The sequence below is a fragment of the Aulonocara sp. 'chitande type north' Nkhata Bay genome, linkage group LG9, assembly GCF_057382095.1.
Source record: "Aulonocara sp. 'chitande type north' Nkhata Bay isolate Kocher_YH1m ecotype deep benthic linkage group LG9, A_spYH_male_GT1.1, whole genome shotgun sequence".
NCBI classification, from domain to species: domain Eukaryota; kingdom Metazoa; phylum Chordata; class Actinopteri; order Cichliformes; family Cichlidae; genus Aulonocara; species Aulonocara sp. 'chitande type north' Nkhata Bay.
The window spans coordinates 27721367-27745554 of NC_141352.1; the positions used below are offsets into that span (position 1 = coordinate 27721367).

The 24188-nt window shown below is 41.3% G+C and overlaps 1 protein-coding gene across 1 annotated transcript in view; it reads left to right on the plus strand.

The window, feature by feature from the left end:
* LOC147322270 (cadherin-10-like) overlaps positions 1-23385 on the plus strand; it is a 74162-nt gene extending 50777 nt beyond the window's left edge. The window contains exons 7-12 of the mRNA XM_086306749.1: positions 6380-6633; positions 13205-13341; positions 13918-14039; positions 16225-16342; positions 16449-16700; positions 19028-23385. Coding sequence (XP_086162875.1) covers positions 6380-6633; positions 13205-13341; positions 13918-14039; positions 16225-16342; positions 16449-16700; positions 19028-19530 — 1386 coding nt within the window. The 3' untranslated portion in view covers positions 19531-23385. The remainder of the gene's footprint in view (positions 1-6379; positions 6634-13204; positions 13342-13917; positions 14040-16224; positions 16343-16448; positions 16701-19027) is intronic.
* Positions 23386-24188: the final 803 nt, after the last annotated feature.

The window sequence follows — 24188 nt, forward strand, 5'->3', positions numbered from 1 at the left end:
TTGTTCTTGTTGGAGACTTTTTAAGGATTTTTTTTGTGTGTGTAGTCAAACAAACTTAATCTCAGGGTATTTTATTCATTTTGTTTAGCAGGAACTTTTAAAAAAAAATCTTTTAAAGAATTGGCTAAAAACTTTTCAAATTCAAGAATTTACTTAGAAGTGTTTTGTACTTTTTCTTTAACCTGCTAGGACCTGGCAACCAAAATCACATTTTGGGTTGTCTAGACCAAAATGCTACATTTTGCTCTACAAGGGCCTGATATCCACTTAAGCTGGGCAGACACTGTGCGATCTTTTTCGTGTTATTCAGCTTCTGCTCAAACTGCACGATTGACTCGCAGGGGTTAGAAGTTCGCAGGTCACGATGCAGGTCTCACACTATGCGGCCCGATGCCCTGATGCGACCTGAGTGCTCACACTGTGCGTCCATAACATGAAGGTTATAACGGAAAATCTGTCGCTCGCTCTCCCTCTCTGTCTTTCATTCACACAGACACGCACACCACCACCATCAACTTTGCTAAATTGCTAATGAAAAACATTGATCAGGCAGCTGTGATTGAGCAGCAATGTCCATCCAATTATTTTCACGGTTGTTGTGGTCGTGATAATTTTGTGAGGCCACATCGAAAAGGCTCAGATGAGCTTGCCAAAGTTCTACAAGTTGTGCCTCCATCGCTTGTGTCCAGATCACACACTGCACTGCTGTGCTACTCCGTCTTTTTCACCGACATTTATGTGTTTGCACATGTGCAGTGTAAGAAGCTGCGGTGACCTCCTCACGACAGTTGTGACCAAGCAATTGATGATCGGAAGCTGGTCGTGAGGTGTTAATCGCTTCTCATTACCCCACGTATACTACATGATGCACGACACACGATGAAGGCGAAACTCGGGCCGATCACCAAAACGGTCGCACGACTGAAAAATCGTCTCAAAATGAGCCAAAAATCACAGTGTAAGCCCAGCATAAGCCCAGATTTACGAGGACATTATACTGCCACTGTTCTATTGAAATTTTAAACAAATATGCTCATATGTGGATCTCATTTTTCTCAGAAACAAAAATTATCTAAAAAAAAATAAAAATCTGGTAATTCTTTGTTTTTACATTCATCAGGTGCCAATCACCCCAAATATCAAAGAGAAATTAAAAATGCATGACATGGAAGAGTTTGGGTCTTAGGAGGTTAAAGAACATGCACGGTGAATTTAGAGAAATAAGTTTAAAAAAAAAACACTTTGCAAACGTACCTAACATTCTGTTCATGCTTTTTTGAGTATTTTTTTGACAGATTTCTGAGTGTGGCTAACATTAGAGCCCAACATCAGACTCGTGACCGTGGCTCTAGCTCTGAATTGGATAAAGGTTAAGAATAAGGATCAACTAATGTTAGCAGTGCTTACACCAATAACTTTCTTTCTTTCAAAGCTAGCATTCTTGCACCTGTACAGAAGGTGATCAGATCTCACTGTCCTCTAACACAGCAAACACGTCACGTTTCACCTTGTTTGTTTATAACTTCCCGTCACAGACGGAGGGATGCTGCTGGCTGGTGACGGGTTGCTACGTAGAACCAGCTGAATAATTAATGTTTTTGACTGGACTCGACTTGACTAGCGAGGACGGCAACATCTGGTTGACTAATCGGACACAGGTTCACAATAAAAGCCAATTAAATGCTTTTACTGTGAAACAGGGAAGAGTTAGGCTGATTGCCATTGAAGCTGGGTTGATGTCTTGTGTGGAATTGCAGGACTCCGCTGAAAAATGCAATATACTGAATGCAACTGAAGTGGACTTATTGTTTTCATGGATGTATAAGATACATATAAGACATTAGTTTCAAGTAAGGAGGTCAGTGAATGGCAAGTAACCCCTGTGAAGCTGATCTAAACACTCAGTTTCATAGTTTTTAACCTTAGCCATTAAAAGCCGATGGGGTATTGTCATGACTCCATCGGGTCACCAAGAGTTTGAATCTTGGTTACGTTGACCTCCTTCCTGTGAGTACAGGGTACAGAAGGTTAAACTGTCTGGCAGCCAATCAGAAGAAAGTCCACCTACTGTAACAAGAGGAGTTAAAACAGCTTGTTGCAGACTGAGAATGAATTTAGAGTCTGTGTGTAAGATACTGTTTTGAACTGTGAATGCAAAGCTCCTCTAGTAGTGACCAAGGACAAACCGACGGAGTTAGAAATGATCGAAACACAGACTTTCAGTTCTTTCACCACATGCAGGCCTCACTCCCTCGGTGTAACCGAAAGGATAGACAACACAATAAGCAGCGCTCGATAAAGGGAAAAAAACAAACTTTATTTCCATACGCAGCTAGGAGACGGACAGCAGAGTTATTAGATATCCACTTCCACTTCCCCACACTTCCACTACATATGTTTTCAGTGAGATTCATTCTTCCCCTCAGCTGAGACCAAAGCAGAAATATTGATGCTGAGTATGGATTGCAGCATTCTGCTTGTGGTGTGTTTGATGTATTCAACAGTATCTGGCAGTTGCCTTATCAAGCACCCTCTCTGCAGCCTTCGATCGATCGCTTCCATCATGCCATCATTAAGTGCTGGATGACATAATTGCCCTTTGTAGTGGATGTGGTGTGCAGGCACACTGTGTGTGGGGACTAAGCATGCCCTAATTTTGAACATACTAATTAAATGGGCTTGTCATCTGATTGTACTGGCCCTTCAAAGGAACATATTCCTCCAGTGGACATGCGGTCCCCCTCCCCGGCTTGGCACCAAACAGTGAAAATCAATGACTCATAATATGTTACTATTCACAGTTTCAGAAAACAGCTCGTTCCATCTGGATTCTTTTTTCCAAGCTTTCACTGGCTGTTCCCAACAATCGCGGACCCGGCATCCTTTTATATGTACAGTAGGCAGCCGGTGAGGGAGCTCACTCTGATCCAGCTGCTCCAGCTCAGCACTGGGCGCACACTCATTAAAATGCACCGCTCCCCAATTATTTCCATCAATGAGGGGATACCTTTGCTGGCTACAACTTCAAAAATAAAAAGTTCAGACAGGGAACCTAAAAGAGAAAAGCTAACAGCGGAAAAAAAAACATTAGAACCGCAAAGGAATCAGGCTCCTAATCATCATGCACAGTCCATAAATTATAGGCTGCAACAGCAGTGTACAGTAGATGCAAGAAGATCAGGGTTCGTGCGTAAAAGCAACTAAGCTGTGTTCTTTTATGTGTACAAATAGATAGAAATGAAAGTATGGCAACAGGAAAAAAAGATGTAGCGTGAGTATAGTATAGGGAAAAAGTGCAACGACAAACTGAAGCTCATCATCTGTGTTCTTCAATAGAATGGCTATGATGAAAGGACTTTATGCCCCTGTTTCAGTTGATTTTAATCTTTTTATAATCATCCCTATTAACCTTTTAACCTTAACACTCCCTCATAAAGTCTGGGATAAAAGCCGGGAGGAGGGGCATGCTTGAAATTGGAGATGAAGCGGAATATTTGACAAACGAGTGATTTTTTTGCATCAGTATCTGCCTTTTCCCCCCCCTTCGTTCTTTGGCACATATTCCAGCAGTGATTATTTCCCATTTTGAGATAGTTTGCAGTAATCATGCCTTCAGCTGTGTCCCAGAAGCTTTTTTACCTTAACTTACCTTATTACCTTAACATCACCGATTGGCTGACAGCTTTCTTGTGGAGACTTTCCAGTAAAAGTCCTCCTCATCGTCCTTCGTTTCTCTTGTGTTATTAACCTGCCTGCTTGCTCAAGGCTCCAGATAAGAGTAGGAGATGCTACTGCACTAACATTAAGTGAATGGACTGCTTCCGATCCATATTCACATATAGGAGTTGATTAAAAAAAAGACCAGAGGCATTGTCATATTTTTAAAAGGTTATAGCGGGTTTTCAAAATGCATTTTTCCTGGGGGAGAAATGCTTGTGTTGTAACTACTGAGACAGGTGCACTTTGCAGGTACACAAGGCTGAAAACATCAAAACTTTTAAAGTTTGATCCAAATACACTGAATCTGTTTCCCAAGTGACTCTGTTGGCATCAGGATGGTGATAAAATGGCAATAAAACAATCAGTCTGCGATTGAATGGGGTCAGGTTGCCAATTATATGCCTACATCTTTTTCTGATAACACAGCAATTAACTGATAAATCGCAAATCTGTTGTTGTCTACACACAAAAAATGTACATTAGAAACATTAACTGCTTACTGTTCGAGCCAGATTTGAAACAGAAATTCCTCCACAAAGAACAATGTAGTTTCTGCAGGATGCAAAATAACATAGACACTTAGCAACTTGCTTTAAGATTGTATTACAACCAGAATATTACCAATTCAGTATGACTCTACTACGAGTTGCGCTCATCAGTGTAGACTGACTTACTATAGATGGATCGCCAGGTGTTGTCAATCTGTCTGCATTTGTCAATTAAACAGCAACCATTTGCAAAGCTTCACCAATCGACAAGACGCACCACAGTTGTTTGGAGACAGGTCTCAAAATCAAAAGTGGTTGCACAGAAGTTAAGCATGCAACACCCCCAGCTAGTCGCAATAAGTACTCCAACAGCAAAAAAAGTTCAGTGTAATAACAGCCATTGATTTTTTCTCCTACTTGTAAGGAGGTTGCTGTCTGATTTTTACTCTAGTGTGACTGAGCCGTTATATAGACAGCTAAGTCACTGATAACCAGCTCACCCTGGTTTCACATTGCGTGAAGGCTCGGCTGAGGCAGCCTGGTCAGCTGGCAGGAGCCAGTTTCTCTAGGAAGTCTCTTTGCTTGTGGTTGATCAAAGTCTATCCCTGCTCTCTGGGACTTAAGATTGTGACATTAGTTCTTATTGTGCACTGGAGATCAACTCTAAGTTGGAAGACCACATAAATCAGAACCTGAATCAGGTGGAAAACTGGTTCATGTGTCACAACAGGATAAAGGATAAAAGTCGCCCGCTGCTTTCGGACTCGTTTTGAATCTTTAACATTGGTCTTTTGGCTCGTATGACTTTTGGTTTTTGGAGTTGGAAGTTACCTTATATGGATGATAAATAGAATGCTAGCCTAATGCTAGCTAGCTTGGTTACCAAACAGCATTCACTTTCATAAACTGTACAGGTGCAGTGCCCGGGCACATATATTGTGTAGATATTGCCATGTAAATAAAATACGATTTCAATCAGCAAACTTGAAGCACAGATTCCTGGGATGTGTGGAACCATAGGACAACACACCTGTTAGTCTGTGTAGCCATGCTATGGCCATGGATGAGTTAAAGAAAAAATCAACCCACTTGTTATGAAGGAGCAAATCTTTCGTAACAGGAAATGAACGTCCTTTTAAGATTGTGACTGAGCTAACCAACAAGGACGGGATGTGTATTCAGGAAGGCGGAATTGGACTATCTGTCCTCCCACTGGAGACCCAGTCGTTTATTTGTCTGTTATTTATAGTATGTCGTATTTAATTTAAGAATGTAGGGGTGAAGTACGACCACTACGACCATAAATAAAATCAAATTCTTAGGGAAACTTCCAAGTCTCTCAAGAATATCCAGCATCCCTGTCTTTGAAACTTGTAAAATGGCTTTTAAAGAGTTCACACAGCATAATAACATTAATGTTGCCACATTAGTCTAGAAGATCATACTATATGATACTATATTAAAACTAACCCTAACCCTAATCTTAAACCTATACATTAGAAACGTAGATGTTTCTCTGCATTTTAATTCTTTTTCACCAAATTCCTACCATTCACTATCACTGTGATAATCTGGTATGTTGATCTGAGAAACAGCATCAAAATGAACAGATGTCACCCAGCAAAGATCTGTGCACAGCTGTGATTGATTGTTTCATAGAGCCGCGCTGTGCCGAGCATCAGGAAATCAAACTGAAAAGCAAATGTAAGAAGTTGATAATAAAAAAAATTTAAAAACTTTGTTCTTGTTTGTGTTATAAGGCAGGCTGTAATCAGATTTCCAGTCTTAAAACATGAATCCTGTCATTAGCCAGACCGTGTTGTTGTCATGTTTGTTTTCCACTGAAATGCCACATCAGTCATATTATGCAGCAGCGCTTAGGCAGACGTCCACGAGAGCACGGCTGTGATGTGTGCAGCAGCCCGTGTTTGTCCATCAACAATCTTGTTAGTGTCCTTGAATGTGACCCTTTACATGCCCTCAATAGATACTCTGGAAAAGCTGTTTTTTATTCATTAAGCTGGCAGTCGCACCTAAAATAAAATGTGACAAATTACAGGACCTGTTCATGCACACAAATGTAAAGCAAATATTAGCACTTTAAGCTGTAATTAGTGGAATTGGTGCTTCTTCTTCTTCTTCTTCATGCCTCTTCTGTCTCTGTTTTGCAGCCTTTGGACTATGAAAGGAAGCGGCAGTACAGTCTGCGTGTCCAGGTGGAAAACGTCCACATCAACCCCCGCTTCTACTCGAAGGGCCCCTTTAGGGACGAGGCCACCATCAAGATCATCGTTGAGGACGTGGATGAGCCGCCCGTGTTTGAGCGCGCCAGCTACGTAGTGGAGGTGAAAGAAGACGCGCCCAAGAACACCGCCATCGGCTCCGTCAGCGCGTCTGATCCGGATGACAAAAACAGCCTCGTCAGGTAAATGAACCAAGCTGCATCTCTTCTTTTTATTTCACAGCTTAGCTCTTTTTCAAAATTTGCTGCTGTGTGATCTTTCCGAACGCACTTCAAGGCAGCTATTGATTTCTATTCAAAAGCCAATGAAAAGGCTGAGCATGATAGCTCATTCAAGCACCACTTAATTGCTTTTGCTGGAGGTTTCAGTAACATCTGAGCAAGTTGAGGACCACTCATCAGTCTTAGTTAACAGTACAACTACTGGGAGTTGGAGAACTGACAAAATTAGCTTTTAAGATTCGGTTTGGGGATTGTGTTGGCTTTACAAGTCATTTAGATGATTTAATTACAGATTGTAAAGGCAAAACATACTTTAAAATATACAACTAAACAAAAGGTACAATAACTAACCCATCTAAATAATTTAATTAATAAACAAGAAGAACATTAAGGAAAAGTTAAAAACAATTTTTGGATAACCAGCAAGCCACCCAGCTCTCCCTAGCTCTCGATCGAGCAGATGTCATATCCAAATGTGTGTAAACATTATGTGTTTCTAATATTTTATATGGGTTTGTATGTCATTTTAGGAGATGTGATCAAAGTCTTTTATTTTAGCAATGCTAAATGATTGAAAATGTGTCAAAAAGCTTTTCCTGAGCCAAGTTTCTTCCTGTTACAAGGGAGTTTTTCCTCCCCACTTTAACTGATTCTTGGGGTTTTTGCCTGAATACTGTAGAGTCTTTACCTTACAGTGTGAAGCACCTTGAGGAGAACTATTGTGATTTGGTGTTGTATAAATAAACCTGAAGTGAAATTAATAAGTTAATAAATGAAGTGCATAAAATTTAATTTCTGTTTGTGCAAACATGAATCAAAGTTAATGCATCCAAAAGACTGAAACTACAGCATGCGTGGGCTCTAAATGAGCATAACTGCTGCTGAAAGAAGTAAAAATTTGGATTCTGTTTTATCTCATATACAATGACTAAATGTTAGCAAAACAAGAAAAAAGAAGTCTTATGCCCTTAGATTGGATTTTCAGGTCCCAATTATCTTTAAGACTGTTTGAAAAATCAATAAACACAACTCATTTAACAAAGTTGTATACCCCAATGGTTAGATCACAGCTTCAGTTTGTGGTTTGAATAAACATACATTTACTGTGATATTGACCTGTTCTCGCCCACTTACATTATAAACCATCAGTCACTGTCAACATCCAGTGTAAAATCCACTATAAAAATCTGACTACAGAGGCTCACATGCTTTGATAGCATAGTCTAAACTCAAGGCTGAGCTTTTCGCTCTTTAAGCAGCTTCACACAATAAGAAAACAAGACAAAACTCAAGTAAAAACCACCGTGTGCACCTTGAGTTAAGCATATAATATCTCACTAACCGATTTCTATACAGAGTCAATATTTGGAGCTCCCATTAAGTGAATTATTCATCTTTAATGCGAGATGTTGTTTAATGTTCTGAAGGTTGTAAATGGATCTTTGTGCTCTTGTTTTCTTCACCATTAACATAAACAGCGCTAAAATAATGAGGCCTGCGCAGGGACACACTTTGTTCTGCTACACATACAAAATGCAGCGAAATAATGAAAAGTGCCAAAAGTTCGCTTACACAACTTAGCTCATGGAGATACAAAATTATGCGAGCGTTGTATTAAATGGGAATAATGGCAGTGGGGTGTGAGGCTGCGCCTCGACTCCGCTTCAGACTTTTTCATTTTTATGATGTACTAAGGGAGTTGGCTCTCAAGGTTGAAGTTCCACCACTTTATTGCAGGTGTCAAATATGATATCATTCTCTTTTATCGCCCATCATCAAGGAGGTAGCTACCCTGTGGCATTTAAAGCCGTGCAGAGGGGGAGGAGGGGGAGGGAGGAGGGTTGGGAAGCCCGGGGGCTGCCTGGCATGAGGAAGTCACTGAGACGGTTATCTTTATTAGCTCGCTGCGACTTGCGGACACGTGCACGTGTGTGGCAGGGATGCATACGCAAGTCCTTAAGTAAGCCATAAGTGCAGTATATAGACTCATGCAGACACATGCATGTTTCATCCTACATTTTTCCTTCTGAATGAAGATTTCAGGTCAGCTCTTTACATGAGATTTGATTTACTGCAGTCTGCAGCTTACATGCTTTTAAACGGAATACTTTGGCCTGAACAAATACGAATAAGATGTGATGAACATGTCATGCATTTCCCTCACTGAATGCCTCTTTGGCAAGCGTGTCACTGGCTCTGTGAATGTGGAGAGGTATCGTGTTTTCAGTGCTGTACTGTCCGTGTTAAGAGCTTTTATTAAAAACCAGATTCTCTACAGAAGGAGAGTTGCTTGGATGCTGACATTTCTGGAGCAGTGTACTTACATATACACTCATCAGCCATTTTTGGGGGGTATACTTGACTACTCATCTGGCAGAAACTCATTTAGGCATATAGACATGGTCAAGATGACCTGCTGAAGTTAAAGCTGAGCACCAGAATGGAGAAGAAAGTGACTTTGAATGTGGCATGGTTGTTGGTGCCAGACAGGCTGGTCTGAATGTGTCAGAAAATGCTGATCTGCTGAGATTTTCCTACTTGAGCATCTCTAGGGTTTAGAGAATGGTCCAAAAAAGAGACTATATCCAGTGAGCAGCAGTCCACTGGGAGAAAATGGATTGTTGATACCAGAAGTCAGAGGATCAGGTCAAACTGCTTTGAGTTTATAGGAAAGTGAAAATAATCACCATTATAACCAAAGATAGCAAAACATTTCTGAATGCAAAACACATTGAACCTGGTAGCAGGTGTGCTGCAGCAGCAGAAGACAACACTGCTAAGAACAGGAAACTGAGGCTACAGTTTGCAGGGGCTCACTAAAATTGGGCCATAGGAAATTTTAATATTGATTTCTTGAGTCTTGATTTCTACTGCAACATTTCTATAGGGTCAGAATTTAGCGTAAACAACATGATTGTGTGGATCCATGCTTGTGGGAGATATTTTCTTGCACCTCTTAGAACCAGCTGAGCATTGTTTAAACAGTGCAGCCTACCTGAGTATTGTTGAGTTCACTGTACTCAAGTGGGCTCAACAGTCACCAAAGCTCAACAAGCCAGTCCAATAGAGCATCTTTGGGATCTAATGGAACGGATGGAAAACATGGATGTCCAGCCGAGAAATCTGCAGCATGATATGAGGCTGTCATGTCAATATGACCAAAATTCCTAAGGAATATTTTCAGAATTAAGGCAGCTCTGAAGGCAAAAGGCAATCCAACTTAGTACTAACAAGGTGTATAATAGTAAAATGGCCAGTGAGTGTATGTTAAGATAGATGACGTGCAATAAAGATAATAGAGATGGGCTCATGAAAATGTTTATTTCACTCCTCTGAAGCCAGCGTGTTTAATCTGATGTGGGTGTTTATATGGAGCATTTCTAATCTGCTTTATTATTGAAGAACTGCTGTAGAGCCAGTATGTATGTAGCTGGTGGCTGTCCATCCCACTGTGATGGGATCTCTTTAGTGATGTTCAGACCTTTAAAGCACGAACAATATTCAAGGTTATTAGAGAACATTTCATTTAACCGGGGTTCAGATTTGCCATAGTGGAGCTTTCGAACACTTTTTTATTAGCCGTCTATATTGGCCAGCTTGGATGAGAAGCCCTCAAAGACCATCGAGTGCTGTGAAAAGTGGCTATTTGAACATCTAAATGTGAATGTGAACCCTGATGTTCATCTGGGCTAAATATGGTTAAAGAGTGAGTCATTTTTTTAGTCTTTTAGGTGCCATATAACATCATTTCAGTTACCATTTTTCATAGTGTCGTTAGCACTGCTTTGCATGGACATGTAGCCGAGCTGGTGCTCGATACTAAGGATAGCTAACCTCTCCAAAATATAACAACTGAAATGATTTCGAAACAAAGATCATTTTGATACAGATTTTTTGACCTCGTGTTGAAGAAAACATTCTCAAAATACTGTGTCAAGTCGGTTGGTCTCTTCAGAAGGGAGGAAAGAAGCAATAATGTAGGTCCCAACCCCCTGATCACTAACATTTCTGTAACCCTCCTCGTCCTTCTGCCTGGCCTTCCAACCAGCCAGCTGTGTGCCTGCTGAGAGCAGCACTTTGGTTGTCCGGTCAGGACGAGGAGCGCCGTTATCTCTGCGCCATTAATCAAGGGAAGGGTTAGACCCAGGCAGCTGAATTATTGGGAATATTAGAAAAGCAATTAGTAAAGCCCACGGCTGACGCACATCTAACAAGGTTAGAGTTACTGTCGGGCCTGCGAGGTGGTAGAAAAATAGGTGGGAGTGTTTAGATAAAGACACCAAAATGTTTGTGCGGAGGAAGCAGCAGCAGCAGCAGCAGCAGCAGCAGCAGGGAGGGGCTGAGGAGGTAGGGGTGACACCCATGGGGAGGGGGAAGATCGGTGGAGGGAGGAGAGGGATGCGGCGATGCATTGAGAGCCGCGGTTCATAGTCTCCCCTCGGGGGTCTCCTTCCTCTTACGCCGGCCCTCCTGATGCCTGCTACTCCATTAATCACACTGATGCATCACAGAGTAGTCTGGGAGGCAGAGAAAAACAACACAACTGGATAACCTGTTGGCTCTAATGTGTGTATCAACACAGGGCAGACTATTCAAGACTGCTAGTGCCAGACAAGACAGTTTATTATTATATGTCACAGGTTCAGTTCCCCCCAAATAACCAAAAATAGATCATTTTATTAAACTCCTGCTGGATGTATCTGGTCCAGCAGATGGGTTTACTTTTACAGTATGTGCTCAGGTTTTTCTCAGGCTCCACGTCTCCCACTGATTTCTCTGTAAATACAGCTCAATTACACCCGCTGCTTGCTCCTCTGTGGTGTTTTAGTTGCAGCAGATGTTTCAAGGTGTAGTCAGACAGCTCTAGGCCTAATAACAATAAAAACATACCCGATGTAAACGTGGGCCACCTTGCCTTCAAGTTTCCTTTTTGTGCACGTCTGGGCTGCTCCTAGTGCGACTACCATTTGTAGGTCACTCCCTTTGTGACTTCTTGCACGTGCATGTTTGTGATACCAGAGTCAGCAAACGTGTGCCAAACTGATCCAACAAAGATGGTTCATCTCACCAGGAGAATGAGTCTTTTTGGATGGCTGCTTGCTACTCCTTTACTTTACTGGCCCCATTACCTGATAGTTGCCCACTACCATTTTCTGCAGGAAGTAGCTTATTTTACATTGGTGCTGTCAGCGTTAATCTCGGTAAAATGATGTCAACTCCATAACCGCATTAACGCTGCAAATCTCTGTTAGCGAGTTAGCGTGGGTCGCCCCTTGCGTGGGGCTGCATGGCGTCCACGCGTTAGCGCGATTAGCTAGCGCCGTGCAGCCCCACGCACGGGGTGATCCACGCTAACAGAGATTTGCCGTCTACACAGCATCCCCCCTCCCCTTTAAAAAAGTAAAAAAAATAAAAATACACTCTAAAATTTTCATGGACCGCCTTTAGCTTTGATGATGGCACCGTTCACCGTGGCATTGGCAAGCTTATCCAATGTCACAACATTTATTTCCAGTCAGATTTCTAATAATTTTTGGCCAAGATCTCCCCGCGTACTGTGGCACATTCCAAAGATTGTGCTGGAAATGACTGCACTGCTCTTTCACAGTTTGAACCCAGTGATTCCTGGCATTGTCATCTCGGAATGTCCCGGTGCCACCGGGAAAGAAATAAAACATCTGATAGCATTCAGTACATTCAGCTGACTTCAATGGAAAGCTATTACTTACACCGTGACCAACTGGTGAATCTTTTTTAGCCGGGCGGTGTATATTTTATGGCAAAAACAGACATGCTGTATTTTTTCTTTTTAATGACTTAAGTGCTATTAAAATATTCAAGAGTCATGACCGTCCCTCGTTTTTATGCCACGGATTTGTTCTCCAGGGTCAGACTAACTATGCTACTCTGGCCCCGGTGTGTCTGTAGAAGAAGAATCTAAATGTAGCTTATGCTGTGCTACTGTGTGCGCCCATTTTCTTTGGCCTCACCAACACAGTCTTTACTTGGCATTTCCCAGATTTGGATCACTACAACTTTATCCTCTTCCACAAAAAGAAAATTAAAGTAAAAGACTCACTGTCCTGATACAGTGGAGGACATTTAGCCTAATTTGCAGATGGTGAAGTCTTTCAGGAAGTGATTTTAAAAGTAGATGCAGTCCTGGAAGTGATCCAGAGAGCAGCCAAAATTAAATCAGTACGAGTCTTGCTTTTTGATGCTTTTTTCAGATACCATACAAATGAATAGAGAAAAGCTTTGTAAATTCAAATTAACTCATATTTTTCTTATTTGTGCATATAAAAAAAAAAAATATATATATATATAAAGATAATTGTGTTCCTTTCAGCAAAGTAGACTTTTCTTCTTCACTGTGTCCACCACACAGAATGTCAATTCGACCAAGACACACCTGAGACGCTCTGTCAATGTGACTGTACCCTGTGTCTGTCGCCCTGGGAAAACAACACATTTCCACTCAGCATGAGTGCACAAGTTTACACGCCAATCGTTGTCTGTGTGTTTTGTGCAGGTACACTATTGATCGGCGCACAGACATGGACAGAGTGTTCAACATCCATGCAGGCAACGGGTCAGTGTTCATCCTCAGGGAGCTGGACAGAGAGGAAAACGCTTGGCACAACATCACCGTCATCGCCACCGAGTTCAGTAAGTGCAGCAGCCGGACCAGAAAGAGACATTTCGGTTCACGTACTTCCTCCAATTCTGTCAGCCAAATTGGATTTTTGGGACCCAAGTATTGGCTGGTAGCTGCTGTTTGTTTCCCCAGCCCATAGTTTACATTCTCTAAAAATAGCATGGGTGCCCATTTATCTGTTTTCCCACTAATTTAAAATCTAAAAATCAGCAAGCGTCTTTGTTTTCTAATCTGCTGCTGTTAATTCAATGCTGCCGCAAACTGCTATTTCCCTTCATCTTTGCCAGTTGTCTTAAAAAAAAAAAGATCCTAATAATTTCCACATCCAAAGACCTTATTTTACCTATTATTACTTTATTTTGTCAGTGAAAACTAGAACTTTGTGCAGAGTCTGCGCATAAATATAACTGTGGAAACAAAGAAATCAGCAAAACTTGGAGCATCTGATTTATGTTTTTAACCAGCTATTATTTATTTATATGCACAATACTGTAACGAGTTTGCTTGGAAACTAAAGCAGAGCTGCTGTTAATGAAATTTAATAATTACTCATGTAAATTCACTGTGTCCACCTTTGTGTTTCCCAGCCAACCCGCGACAGATCAGCCGGGTACCTGTATACGTCAGAGTCCTGGACGTCAACGACAACGCTCCAACATTCGCCACCAATTATGAGACGTTTGTGTGTGAGAACGCTAAGGCTAATCAGGTTGGTTATTACCCAACATAAAGCCGTAGTCATGGTTTCATCTCGACTTCCCAGTTTAGGATTATGCACCCGCTCCCAGCACAGCATGTAATTAGCGGGCCTCAGAGAGAATTTATAAATCTGTCACGTGTGTTTTAAGCTACTAGATAGTGGGACCGCTTCTGGGGACCAGACTTTCACATCTCAGGTTGATAAAGAGAAGTTTTCTTCCTCAAAATAGATTAAAGAAGTCGAGAACAGATCCACAGTGAAAAGAGATGTCTAGAGGTTCTGAAAAGACAGAGCTGCATTGTAGACCTTTTAATGTAAGACTCCCACAGCTGGGTTCGGATTTGCAGCTCTTCTTGGGTTGAAAAACCCAAGTCTGTGATACCTCAGAGATAAATGTGGATAGTGAGTCTACTAGTGATCCTAAAACTGAAAAGTCCGAATAACGCCGTTTTACTAACAAAATGTGGTCCAAGCTGCAGTTTGCAAGACTTCTTTGTAGTCTTTACAGATAAAAAGTCTATTCACAGCGTTAGCCTGTGATAATGTAGATGTTTTTCCTCTGGCCCTGGAGTATTGTGCGATTTGTCCTTCTACATCAGGGCTCCTCAATGTCAAATTAGAGCCAGCATATGAAAAAAACAACTGATTTTGTAATGTGTGTAATCAGAGGATGTCAGTTTTGGGGTTTTTTGTGTGCTTCATAGTTTCTTTTAAGCACGAGTGATGTGGCTGTTACATTTCTTGTCGCAGCACGTCTCCTAGTGCCAGTCCTAAACCCAGATAAACGACGAGGGTTGCATCAGGAGGAGAATCTGGTGTAAAATCTTTGCCAAATCAAATGTGGATCATCAATAAGATTTTCACATGATTGGCCGACACCTGGCTTAACGACGACTGCCACCGGTGCTGTTGACCAGCAGGGTGCCCGGGGAAACTGTGCTGCTGTCTATGCTAAGGACAGAGTGAGATGGAGGTAGATGAGTCGCCTTGACAACCCCTAAAGGGAGCAGCCGAAAGAATATGAAGAAGCCTAGAAGCTTCTGTCTGGCTACAGCTGACTGTGTTGAGACACCTGCCAATCAAAGGAGCCGTCACCCCCCCCCGTACAGTTGTTATGGGGTTTGCAGGTGTTCATTTATGCACAACTCTCCAAAGGTCTGGCCACAGCATTGCAATCAGGGTTTTGGGTCATTGCAGCAACTTGATTCTTGTTTTTACTTTGCTTTGTTTTTTCCATCAGTTCTGTTGTGGATTTCCTGTGATCATGGTCCTGTTAATCAGCACTTGGCTGCTGCTTGCCCCCTTAGTTCTCTGTACTTAGCTTATCTTAAGAAAAATATATATCTTCATGAGTGTAGAGCCACTCTTCCTTGTGCATAGTAATTATATTTTCAGGTGTCGTTCACTAGAAAGAACCCAGTTATTACTTAGGATAGGACAAGGCAGGGATCCTCACAATTCATCTCTCCAAAACTGAGCAATTTACAGTAAAATGATCTACTTGAATACAAGCCACTCTAAGCCAGAGGATAAACACCTATTTTTGAATTTGAGGTGAACTGTGCCATTAAGTAAATACAGCATCACTATATTAAACTCATACTGTGTTTCAAGGGGAACAAAATGATCCTTTATGCAGAATCAGCCTGGTGCCTTCATGTTGCATCAGATACAGATGAGGCCGCTTTAAACTACTTTGTATCCTGCTAGGTAGCTTAATTCAATGTGACACTTTGCTGATGATATCCTTGCACACGTTTACCATCTGAAAACCTCTTGAGGTTTATTCCTTGTTTGCGCGCCCTTAACTATTTGTCTTTACGAATTCCCAGGAGAACAAACCATCCCTTTAATCTTAATAAACAGCTCGGTTATTCATCACAGCAGCCGATGTTAACATGCAACTACCAGATGCTAACGAGCATGAAGTGGAGTTATCTTTAATTAGACGCATTACAGCTAGAGAGACAGCATCACAAAAGCATGTATGAATTAGATTTGTTGGTTGTTTTATTCTTTGTTTGAAATTTAACAGCTGTGTTCTTGCTCAGCTTCCACTTCCTCTTCATAGCTCTGCTAACCCATTAGCTAGCTAAAACACTAGCACCCGCACAAACAGCAGTTTAGCTGTGGTTAAATGTTCACGGCTGGGGTTGGGTTGCCCTGTCACTCACCTGTGTGCTTCTCACTTCAGGTGATACAAACCGTGGGCGCCACAGATCCTGATGCCCCGCTCGGAGGACACCGGTTCTTCTTCAATCTTGCTCAGGAAGCTGCTGGAAAGGCAAACTTCTCTGTCCATGACAACAAAAGTAAGACACTGCGTGTGCCCTACATTCATTACCTGTTGTTAATGTGCTGTATGTGTCATTGATTGGTTGACGTTTTACAGTAAATAACCAGATTTTCCCTCATCAGACAACACAGCGTCAATCCTCACAAGGAGAAACAGCTACAGCACCCTGCAAAAGAGCGTCCACCATGTGCCGGTGGTCATTTCTGATGGAGAGTTCCCAATGCAAAGCAGCACCAACACGCTGACCATCAGAGTCTGCACCTGCGACCGCAAGGGCAACATGAAGGCGTGCAACGCAGAGGCGCTCACAGCGAGGGCGGGGCTCAGCACCGGCGCCCTGGTGGCCATTTTGCTTTGTGTCATCATCCTGCTCAGTGAGTACAGCCTTACGTTCTTTCTTGCATAAATCTTTTTGGGGCTTTTCACTACAGAGCTTCTCCAGCAAAGCAATCCATAGGAGGTGTTAAACAGTCGGTTTCGTATTTCACTGCTTAATTTGATTCATCACTTCCTGTGGGCGGATAATTCTGCCAGTGACCGCAGCTGTCACCTTAATTTGATTTTAACCGCGAAGCAGCGAAGATCTACAGCATCTCGACTGACTTGAACAGGATGCTTTTCTTCATTGCATTAGGATGGTGAGATAGGAGCGTTTTTATTTAAAACTACAGCCTGGTGAAGGTTTCAAAAGCCAAGTAATTATTGCTGCCATACCTTGAAGCACCTTTACTTCTCAGTCTTAACTCAATCTTAACTCAGTAAGTATAAAAACCTCAGCTATAGTATTAATGCCTCTCATACAATATCGCGGGTTTACTGGAAATTCATTTTTTACTGGGCATTAATATTGAGTTTCATAAAATAATATGACTTAAAGTAAAAAAAGAAAAACTTGGATCCTTTCTTAGGGGTTTCGGCGTGCTTTGAAAAACATGAAAACATACATTTAAGAAAAAATACATTTCAGTTTTCACAGTGAACAGCGTTAGTATTAACATCTGAGTCAGGACACGTCAGCATAAAAAGTGTGTGGATGCTGTCATTAGATTTGTACAGATAATACAATGTAGCTGTTCATGCACGACTACCAAACTGTCCACCCTCAAGGGCCTGTTGTCTGAGAAAGAGCTGATGATGTAGGAGCAGCAGACCTTGGGGCCATAGTGTTTCAGACAACAGGATATTTGTACTTACCCCATAGCCCAAACAAGTCATGGTACAACAGATGGCTGTGGCCTCTGAGAGCTTGGTTCTACAACCTGGTCACTTCCTGTTGAAGGGAGTTCATCCTCCCCACCTTTGCCAAAATCTTTTCATTGTCCGACTCTTGGGGTTTTCTTTTTAATATTGTAATGTTTACCTTGAGGCTATTTTTGTGAATTGGAACCTGGAGTATCTTTCATCTTGCAACATCTAGCAGATCGCCTCTGTCTTTATTTGCGAAGGCAAAGAATTCCTGTTAATTTTAATCCAAAGAATTGAAGTTCCAACACATAAAGGACAGTTTTATGACCAAGATGTTTCGACCTGTTTGTAACTTTCTGGATGACCCGGATGAAAGCCTGCAGATAGTGAAAGCAAGAATAAAAAGACAGGATATATTGAAGGTCTTGCTGTTCTTGGCTGCATTGCTTTGCTGTTTTTGTGCACAGCTAGAACTTTATTGTAGTCTGATATAGTCATACACAGTATAAAAGATGGATGTAGCTTCCAGGTCCAAAAAGCAAAGCCATCATGCTTTAAACATGCATTCTTTTTAAATGGCCACCAACGAGTTTTACCTGTGGTTGCAAAAAAAAAAACAAAAAACCTTTCCAGTCCTAGAGAAGTCTATTACAATTGTCCCACTGCCTCAAACTCCGTGAACATGTCACTGATGAGTTTATGAGCTAGTCACTCATTTCAGGTTGCACGAATACAACATTGACTAAATTTTTTAAACTTTGGTCATTCCATGTTTCAAAAAGGAGGATTTTACAGGGTATGGGCTTGTCTGTCACAAGTTGTTAGCCAATAAGGGTGCAGCTTCACAGTCTGATCCTTGCTCATGATATCCAATTTTAAAACAACAAGAAAGCAATAGTGAAAACGCTCATTTGCAGTTTCAAAAGAAGATCGTCACAAAAATATAGGGGTTGTCACAGTAGCTATCTTTTATAAGACCTTATGGTTAGAGCGTATGTCACCAGGAACGTAAGACAAATCCAAGGAAAACATAAAAGATATAAAAATATCATAATTAATGATAAAAAATGACAAGGAGACTGTCTCAACTTGCTGAAATTTGAACTTCTTTCAAAAATAACGCTTAAACAACCCTGAGTTGTTTAACACCAATTGAATACTTAAAGAATAAAAGTAACCCTCACACCATCCCTTGAATGTCATAATGTTTCTTAATGGTACAGAGGTTGCATTTTTAGCGCGTAATGTATTCTGCTATGTTCTTAAAGGGGGTTCCTTTATGTTCTTAAGCAGCAGCGGCCCTGAGGAGCGAGAGATGCATAATGCATCCTTGTGGTAGCAGTGCCTGCTTTACAAAGTCAGACAAAGTCCCTGAACATCAGTGCACACTCACACAACATCAACAATTCCCCCAGGACAGTCACTGGCCTTCAGAACAAGGAGAGAGAGCACAGAAACAACAGCAAAAGTCACCAAACTCTCATATTTGTTCTCTTTGTTTTTGTTCTCCACACAGTGATCGTGGTGCTGTTTGCTGCCCTGAGGAGGCAGAGGAAGAAGGAGCCTCTGATCATCTCCAAAGAGGATGTCAGGGACAACGTCGTCAGCTACAATGACGAAGGGGGCGGAGAGGAGGACACCCAGGCCTTTGATATCGGCACACTGCGCAACCCGGAGGCCATCGAGGAGAGCAAACAGAGGAGAGACATCGTCCCCGAGGCCTTCTACCCTCCGATCCGACGGCCTGTGCTGCCCCCAACTCGGGACAATAACGGGGACGTGAGAGACTTCATCAACCAGAGGCTCCAGGACAACGACAGCGACCCGACGGCGCCGCCTTACGATTCCCTGGCCACCTACGCCTACGAGGGGAACGGCTCTGTAGCGGAGTCCCTCAGCTCGCTCGAGTCAGTGACCACTGAGAGTGACCAGGACTACAACTACCTGAGCGAGTGGGGACCCCGGTTTAAGAAACTAGCGGACCTGTACGGGGGCGACGACAGCGACAGGGATTCCTAACGAGAACCTGGCACACAGACAAGGAGAAAAAACAAAAATCCCAAACACATGTTGAAAACATCCGGAGGGTTCTGGTGCACGTGTGGCGAGTGAAATGTCGAAAGGACGGAGAAACGAGCGCCGTCTGTCCGAGTGCTCTTTCACCGCCTTCGATCACCGTTCAGTTGTCCCCTCCGGTGACCAGACGTAGGCTTTGTGTGTCCAGTCAGTGTTAGTTGCGTTTTTGCGAGGGCACAGTTAAAACAGAGTTTGTGTCAAGACTTTTTGGTTTTTGTGTGTGTATATGGGGTGTACATGAGGCCCAAATATATCTATACCGATATTTTTTTGTTTCTTTTTTCTCCAAAGCTGCCTGTGACGGACACTTCAACAAGCAGTTTTGTAAACCAACAGATATGCCTATGTATTTTTCAGTGTTTCTGGGACAAAAACATGCTGCATATTGTGAGTTCTATCTTAGCTTGTGTATGTACGGTAATATGATACAATACGCTGTACAGTTGTTTTGTTTTTCTAGGGATTTCTATCTTCCAAACAATCCCCTCTTTCAGCAATGGCTGCCTCACTATAAACACTTAGCCACAGTTTGAGTTTGAGCCACAAGAAAATGAAAAATATGGTTCCACACAAGGTGGGGGAGATATACAACATCAAATTTTGAGTTAGTTGTGGCAGGTGTTGAAAAGTGGTGGTTGTTCTTTAATGGTTATATAAAGCGGTGGTAAAGGACTGCTACTACAAACACCTGCAAACACACTGGTTTATCATTTTTACAGTATTTGATTTTCATCACCACACGGCTTAAAGCATTTGCTGTGAGGTGGGCTGAAATACCAAATATTTCCTTATTGAGCTGAATGTTGTCAGCAGTCTTTTTTTTCTCTGTGCAGGGTGAAATATGAAGTGCACAGAATAGTGTTATTTTCTATGCTGCAATGAAAATCCACAAGTCTAACATGTATCGGGCTCAGTTAGGGGGAAAATACTGGTCTTGTTGGACCTTTTTGCTCACTTCACTTCAGAAACACAGAGTTGGAAGATGCTGAGAGGATGCCACCGAGCCTGAAATTACAGCATTAAATTAGATTAGGTTAAACATCTTGTGGACAGTTACCATTAAAATTCATTATGCAATTTTATTTTCTTCCCTTAAATGGCTCATTTTATCTGTTCAAGAGAGAGTGAAAGGAAAGGTAGCACTTGAATCAATGTAAGCAGCAAAAACAATAGGGACATATTGACTGGAGCCTAAAGAAATAAGTCTGCATTAATGTGAAGCTTTACATCTTCATGCAAAGCGTCATAGCTCATGAAACGAATCAAGAAAGTTGCCTTAAATTTAAAGAAAAAGAGCAAAAAAAAAAAACCCCGCAAAATAAACACAGACACACAAAAAGAAAACAGCAAAATGCTTCCACAGACTTCATTCTCTTCTCACTAAGGAAAAATAAAAGGCTAAATCAGTGGTTTTCATCCTTTTTCATTTGACATATCCCCAGTCGTCTGTCTTTTTGCTAACTGTTGTTAGCTAATAATTTAACTGTTAACTGTACTTAAGCGAAAAATGCATTATATTAATACCTAATGTCAGCCAACTATCCTTTAAGCTAACAACTTTCTTTGTACCGTTAGCTAACACTTGATGGTTTTCCAGTCTTTCACCTTGCTACTATGTTAATTCATAGTGCTAGCTGACAACATGGCTACTAACTACACTTCAACCAAAAAAAGCCCACTGTGCTTTGTCCATAGTTTCAACTAGCTACTGTTTTCTGTATTGCTATTATGTTGTGCTATCAGTTGTTTTGTACTGTTAACAGACCAAACAAAAAAAATTCAGTACTGCTGTATTTATAATTTTAGCTAGCTGTTCATCCATTCTGTTTAGCTAATAGCATTTTTTGCTCTATTAACAAACAGTTGCTAGCTCTACTCTTTACTGAGACTTTTAGTAACTATTTAAATGTCACTTTTGATTTTAGCCAGACAATAACTTTTTTCCCGTTAAGTGTTGCTAACAATTGTAAAGAGGTGATGGCAGTCAGGATAAAACACTTTATTGATAAGTAGGCTTTACTTTACTACACACACAAAACACAAGCAACCAATATATTCAAAAATGTTATTATACAACACTGTATTAACAAAAACAATTAAATTTGATAATTTTTGTAGTGATCTTTCCCCCTATTTTTATTTATTATAATTCTTTTTTTCTCCAAATCAAATGTTTTTATGTTCATGGTACACTTTACTGGCTGACTGGCTAGGTTCAAGGCTTAAAACTTTTTATCGTGTATTAATTTTATGAAAGATCATTGAAGAAGATGAATGGGAAATATACGTCCAGAGCCCTTAAAAAAATAGGGCGGTCACTCTTTTGCAAAAGAGTGATAAATGTGTCACACTACCTACCTTAAACACTATTTAGCTAAGATTTTGTGTCCTGAGAAGGGCTCCGTCCTGCACTGTAGAATGTATAATAATGTAACATAGCAGTACAGTAATAGAAATGTGCCAAAAAGCAAAGAACACCAGTATTTTCCTTTAAAAAAACCCTTCCATTATTTTAGTCTCTTCCTTTGCCCTTCACTACGTGTACTGTATGTAGTGCTGAACATGAAGCTGGTTCAAATGTTCAGGCTTTACCCAACTGATTTCCTGTGGGACTAACAGCCCTTTCCATAAACATGCTTATCAAGGGGCACCTGACCTTTGAGTGGTGTGGAATTAGGTTCTTAAGCCCAGAGGTGTGTCCTCGGCTCAGAGAGAAGGTCAAAACATTATCCTGCAGCAAGATCACAAAGGTTTAATTTTTCAAAAGTAGGAGGAAACTTGTGAAAATGATCTCTACCACAGCAAAATTGGGAAATTACTTTAAGAGCTGCCTAACTACAAACACACAGCTGTGAAACAGAGAAAAATGTCTAAACCAGGAGGGCACAATGATATCAACAGGAAAAAAAAAAAAAAGGCCAGCTAAAACAAGCTCTGCCCTCACTTTAGCAAAAGGCCAACCAGTGAAGAGGCTGACATTTATCAGACATTTGAAACAGTAATAACAAAACACAATGGCATAATTGCCATAGTGCTACTTTTTCCCCCTCTATCACGAGCCAGCTGATTGCACAGTGGTTGGAAAATTCTTTATATCATATACACGAGTTCTCTTTTCTATTTCTTGGCTGCCTTGTTTTGTTTATTAGCTTGTTGCTGGAGCTCCTGTTGTGTAAGTGGCCATTTCAGACTGTGGTAATGTTGCTATGATAAGCATTTAATGGGTTTAAAGACCCTTCACTATAAGAAAACTGCTTTTCCACCTCAAGGTGCAATGCGAGGTCTCAAATGAAAGTCAACATGACAGCAGCACTCACCAAAACCATTTTTTCCCCTTCAGTCGTCACAGTTTTCTGTCTTCATACAGGATGTCAGCATATCGCCATCACGAAGCCGTACTTGTGTTTTCCTACGGCGAGTGTAATTGTCTACAAGCGTTGGCTCCGGGCTCAGTTAAAGTCGTCGAAAACATTACACGTCCAAACAAACCATGCTGCCACATCATTTTTTTTTTCCCTTAAAGCTGAGGCAACTAGATGGTGACACTGATGTCCTCTTTCTCCAGATAAAATAGATCTGTGGTTGTTGATGTGTAGACATGGTCGCTCTCGGGGCTCAACTCTACTACGCTATATTATGTTGGTGACAATGTGATTGAGCAGTTCTGTCAATGTAGAAACAATGTGAGAGGTCGTGGTACTTGTAAGGGGCCCTGCATCATTGGCCATCCATCAATCTGCTTTGTAAACCGTGATATTTTGTACTGAATATTTATATGACACAATTAAATATCTTTAAAATCAACCACTCGTTTCTCTTTATGAGGTTTTCTTCCAGAATATTTCACAGATTTGTGTGTCTCAAGGTGCAACGTGAGGCATTTTTTTAACCCGAGGCAGCTACTGTAGATGGTGATGCTGATGTCCTCTTTCTCCCGATAGCGAAGGCAGGAACAACTGTAATACACTCAAGTAAGAAAAAAGCTAGAGCGATTACACTAATGCTACAGATACACACGATCTTGTTGCCTTTAACAAGGTCACTTCACTTGTCAGTAAGCTGTTCTCCTCAAAGCAACTTTGGTGTATGGGGAAATCGATAAAACACCAATGAGACGAAAGTCAGTCTGCTATCAGTTTGTGATTAAATGGGTTCAAGTCATTAATTACATGCAATCTGCTTGTGACAATACAGAGATTAACTCAGACAAATCAGTGAAAATCACAAATCTTTTCCTATTTGTTGCAAATCTGTTGTTGTCTACATACAAACTGACATTAATTGCTTTCAGAGTCTAACCAGACGACTCATGAGTCTGAACAAGAAACTCCTCCACAAATAGTGCTGAAGTTACTACAGGATGGTGATTTAACTGCAAAATGAGAGAGACTTGGGAAACTTCTGAAAACTTGCCCTCTTGTGAGATTTGAAGATTCACCTATGGTACCGATTTTAAATCGTGCAATCGTCTTCATAATGTTGGGGGTCAACGCTGACTGCCCGGCGGGGTGAATACAATATCCCATCAGCCTTTTACCATTGAGGTGTAAAAAATTAACATTCACTTTAATGTGGCTGTAGGCAGCAGAGTGATGTATAAT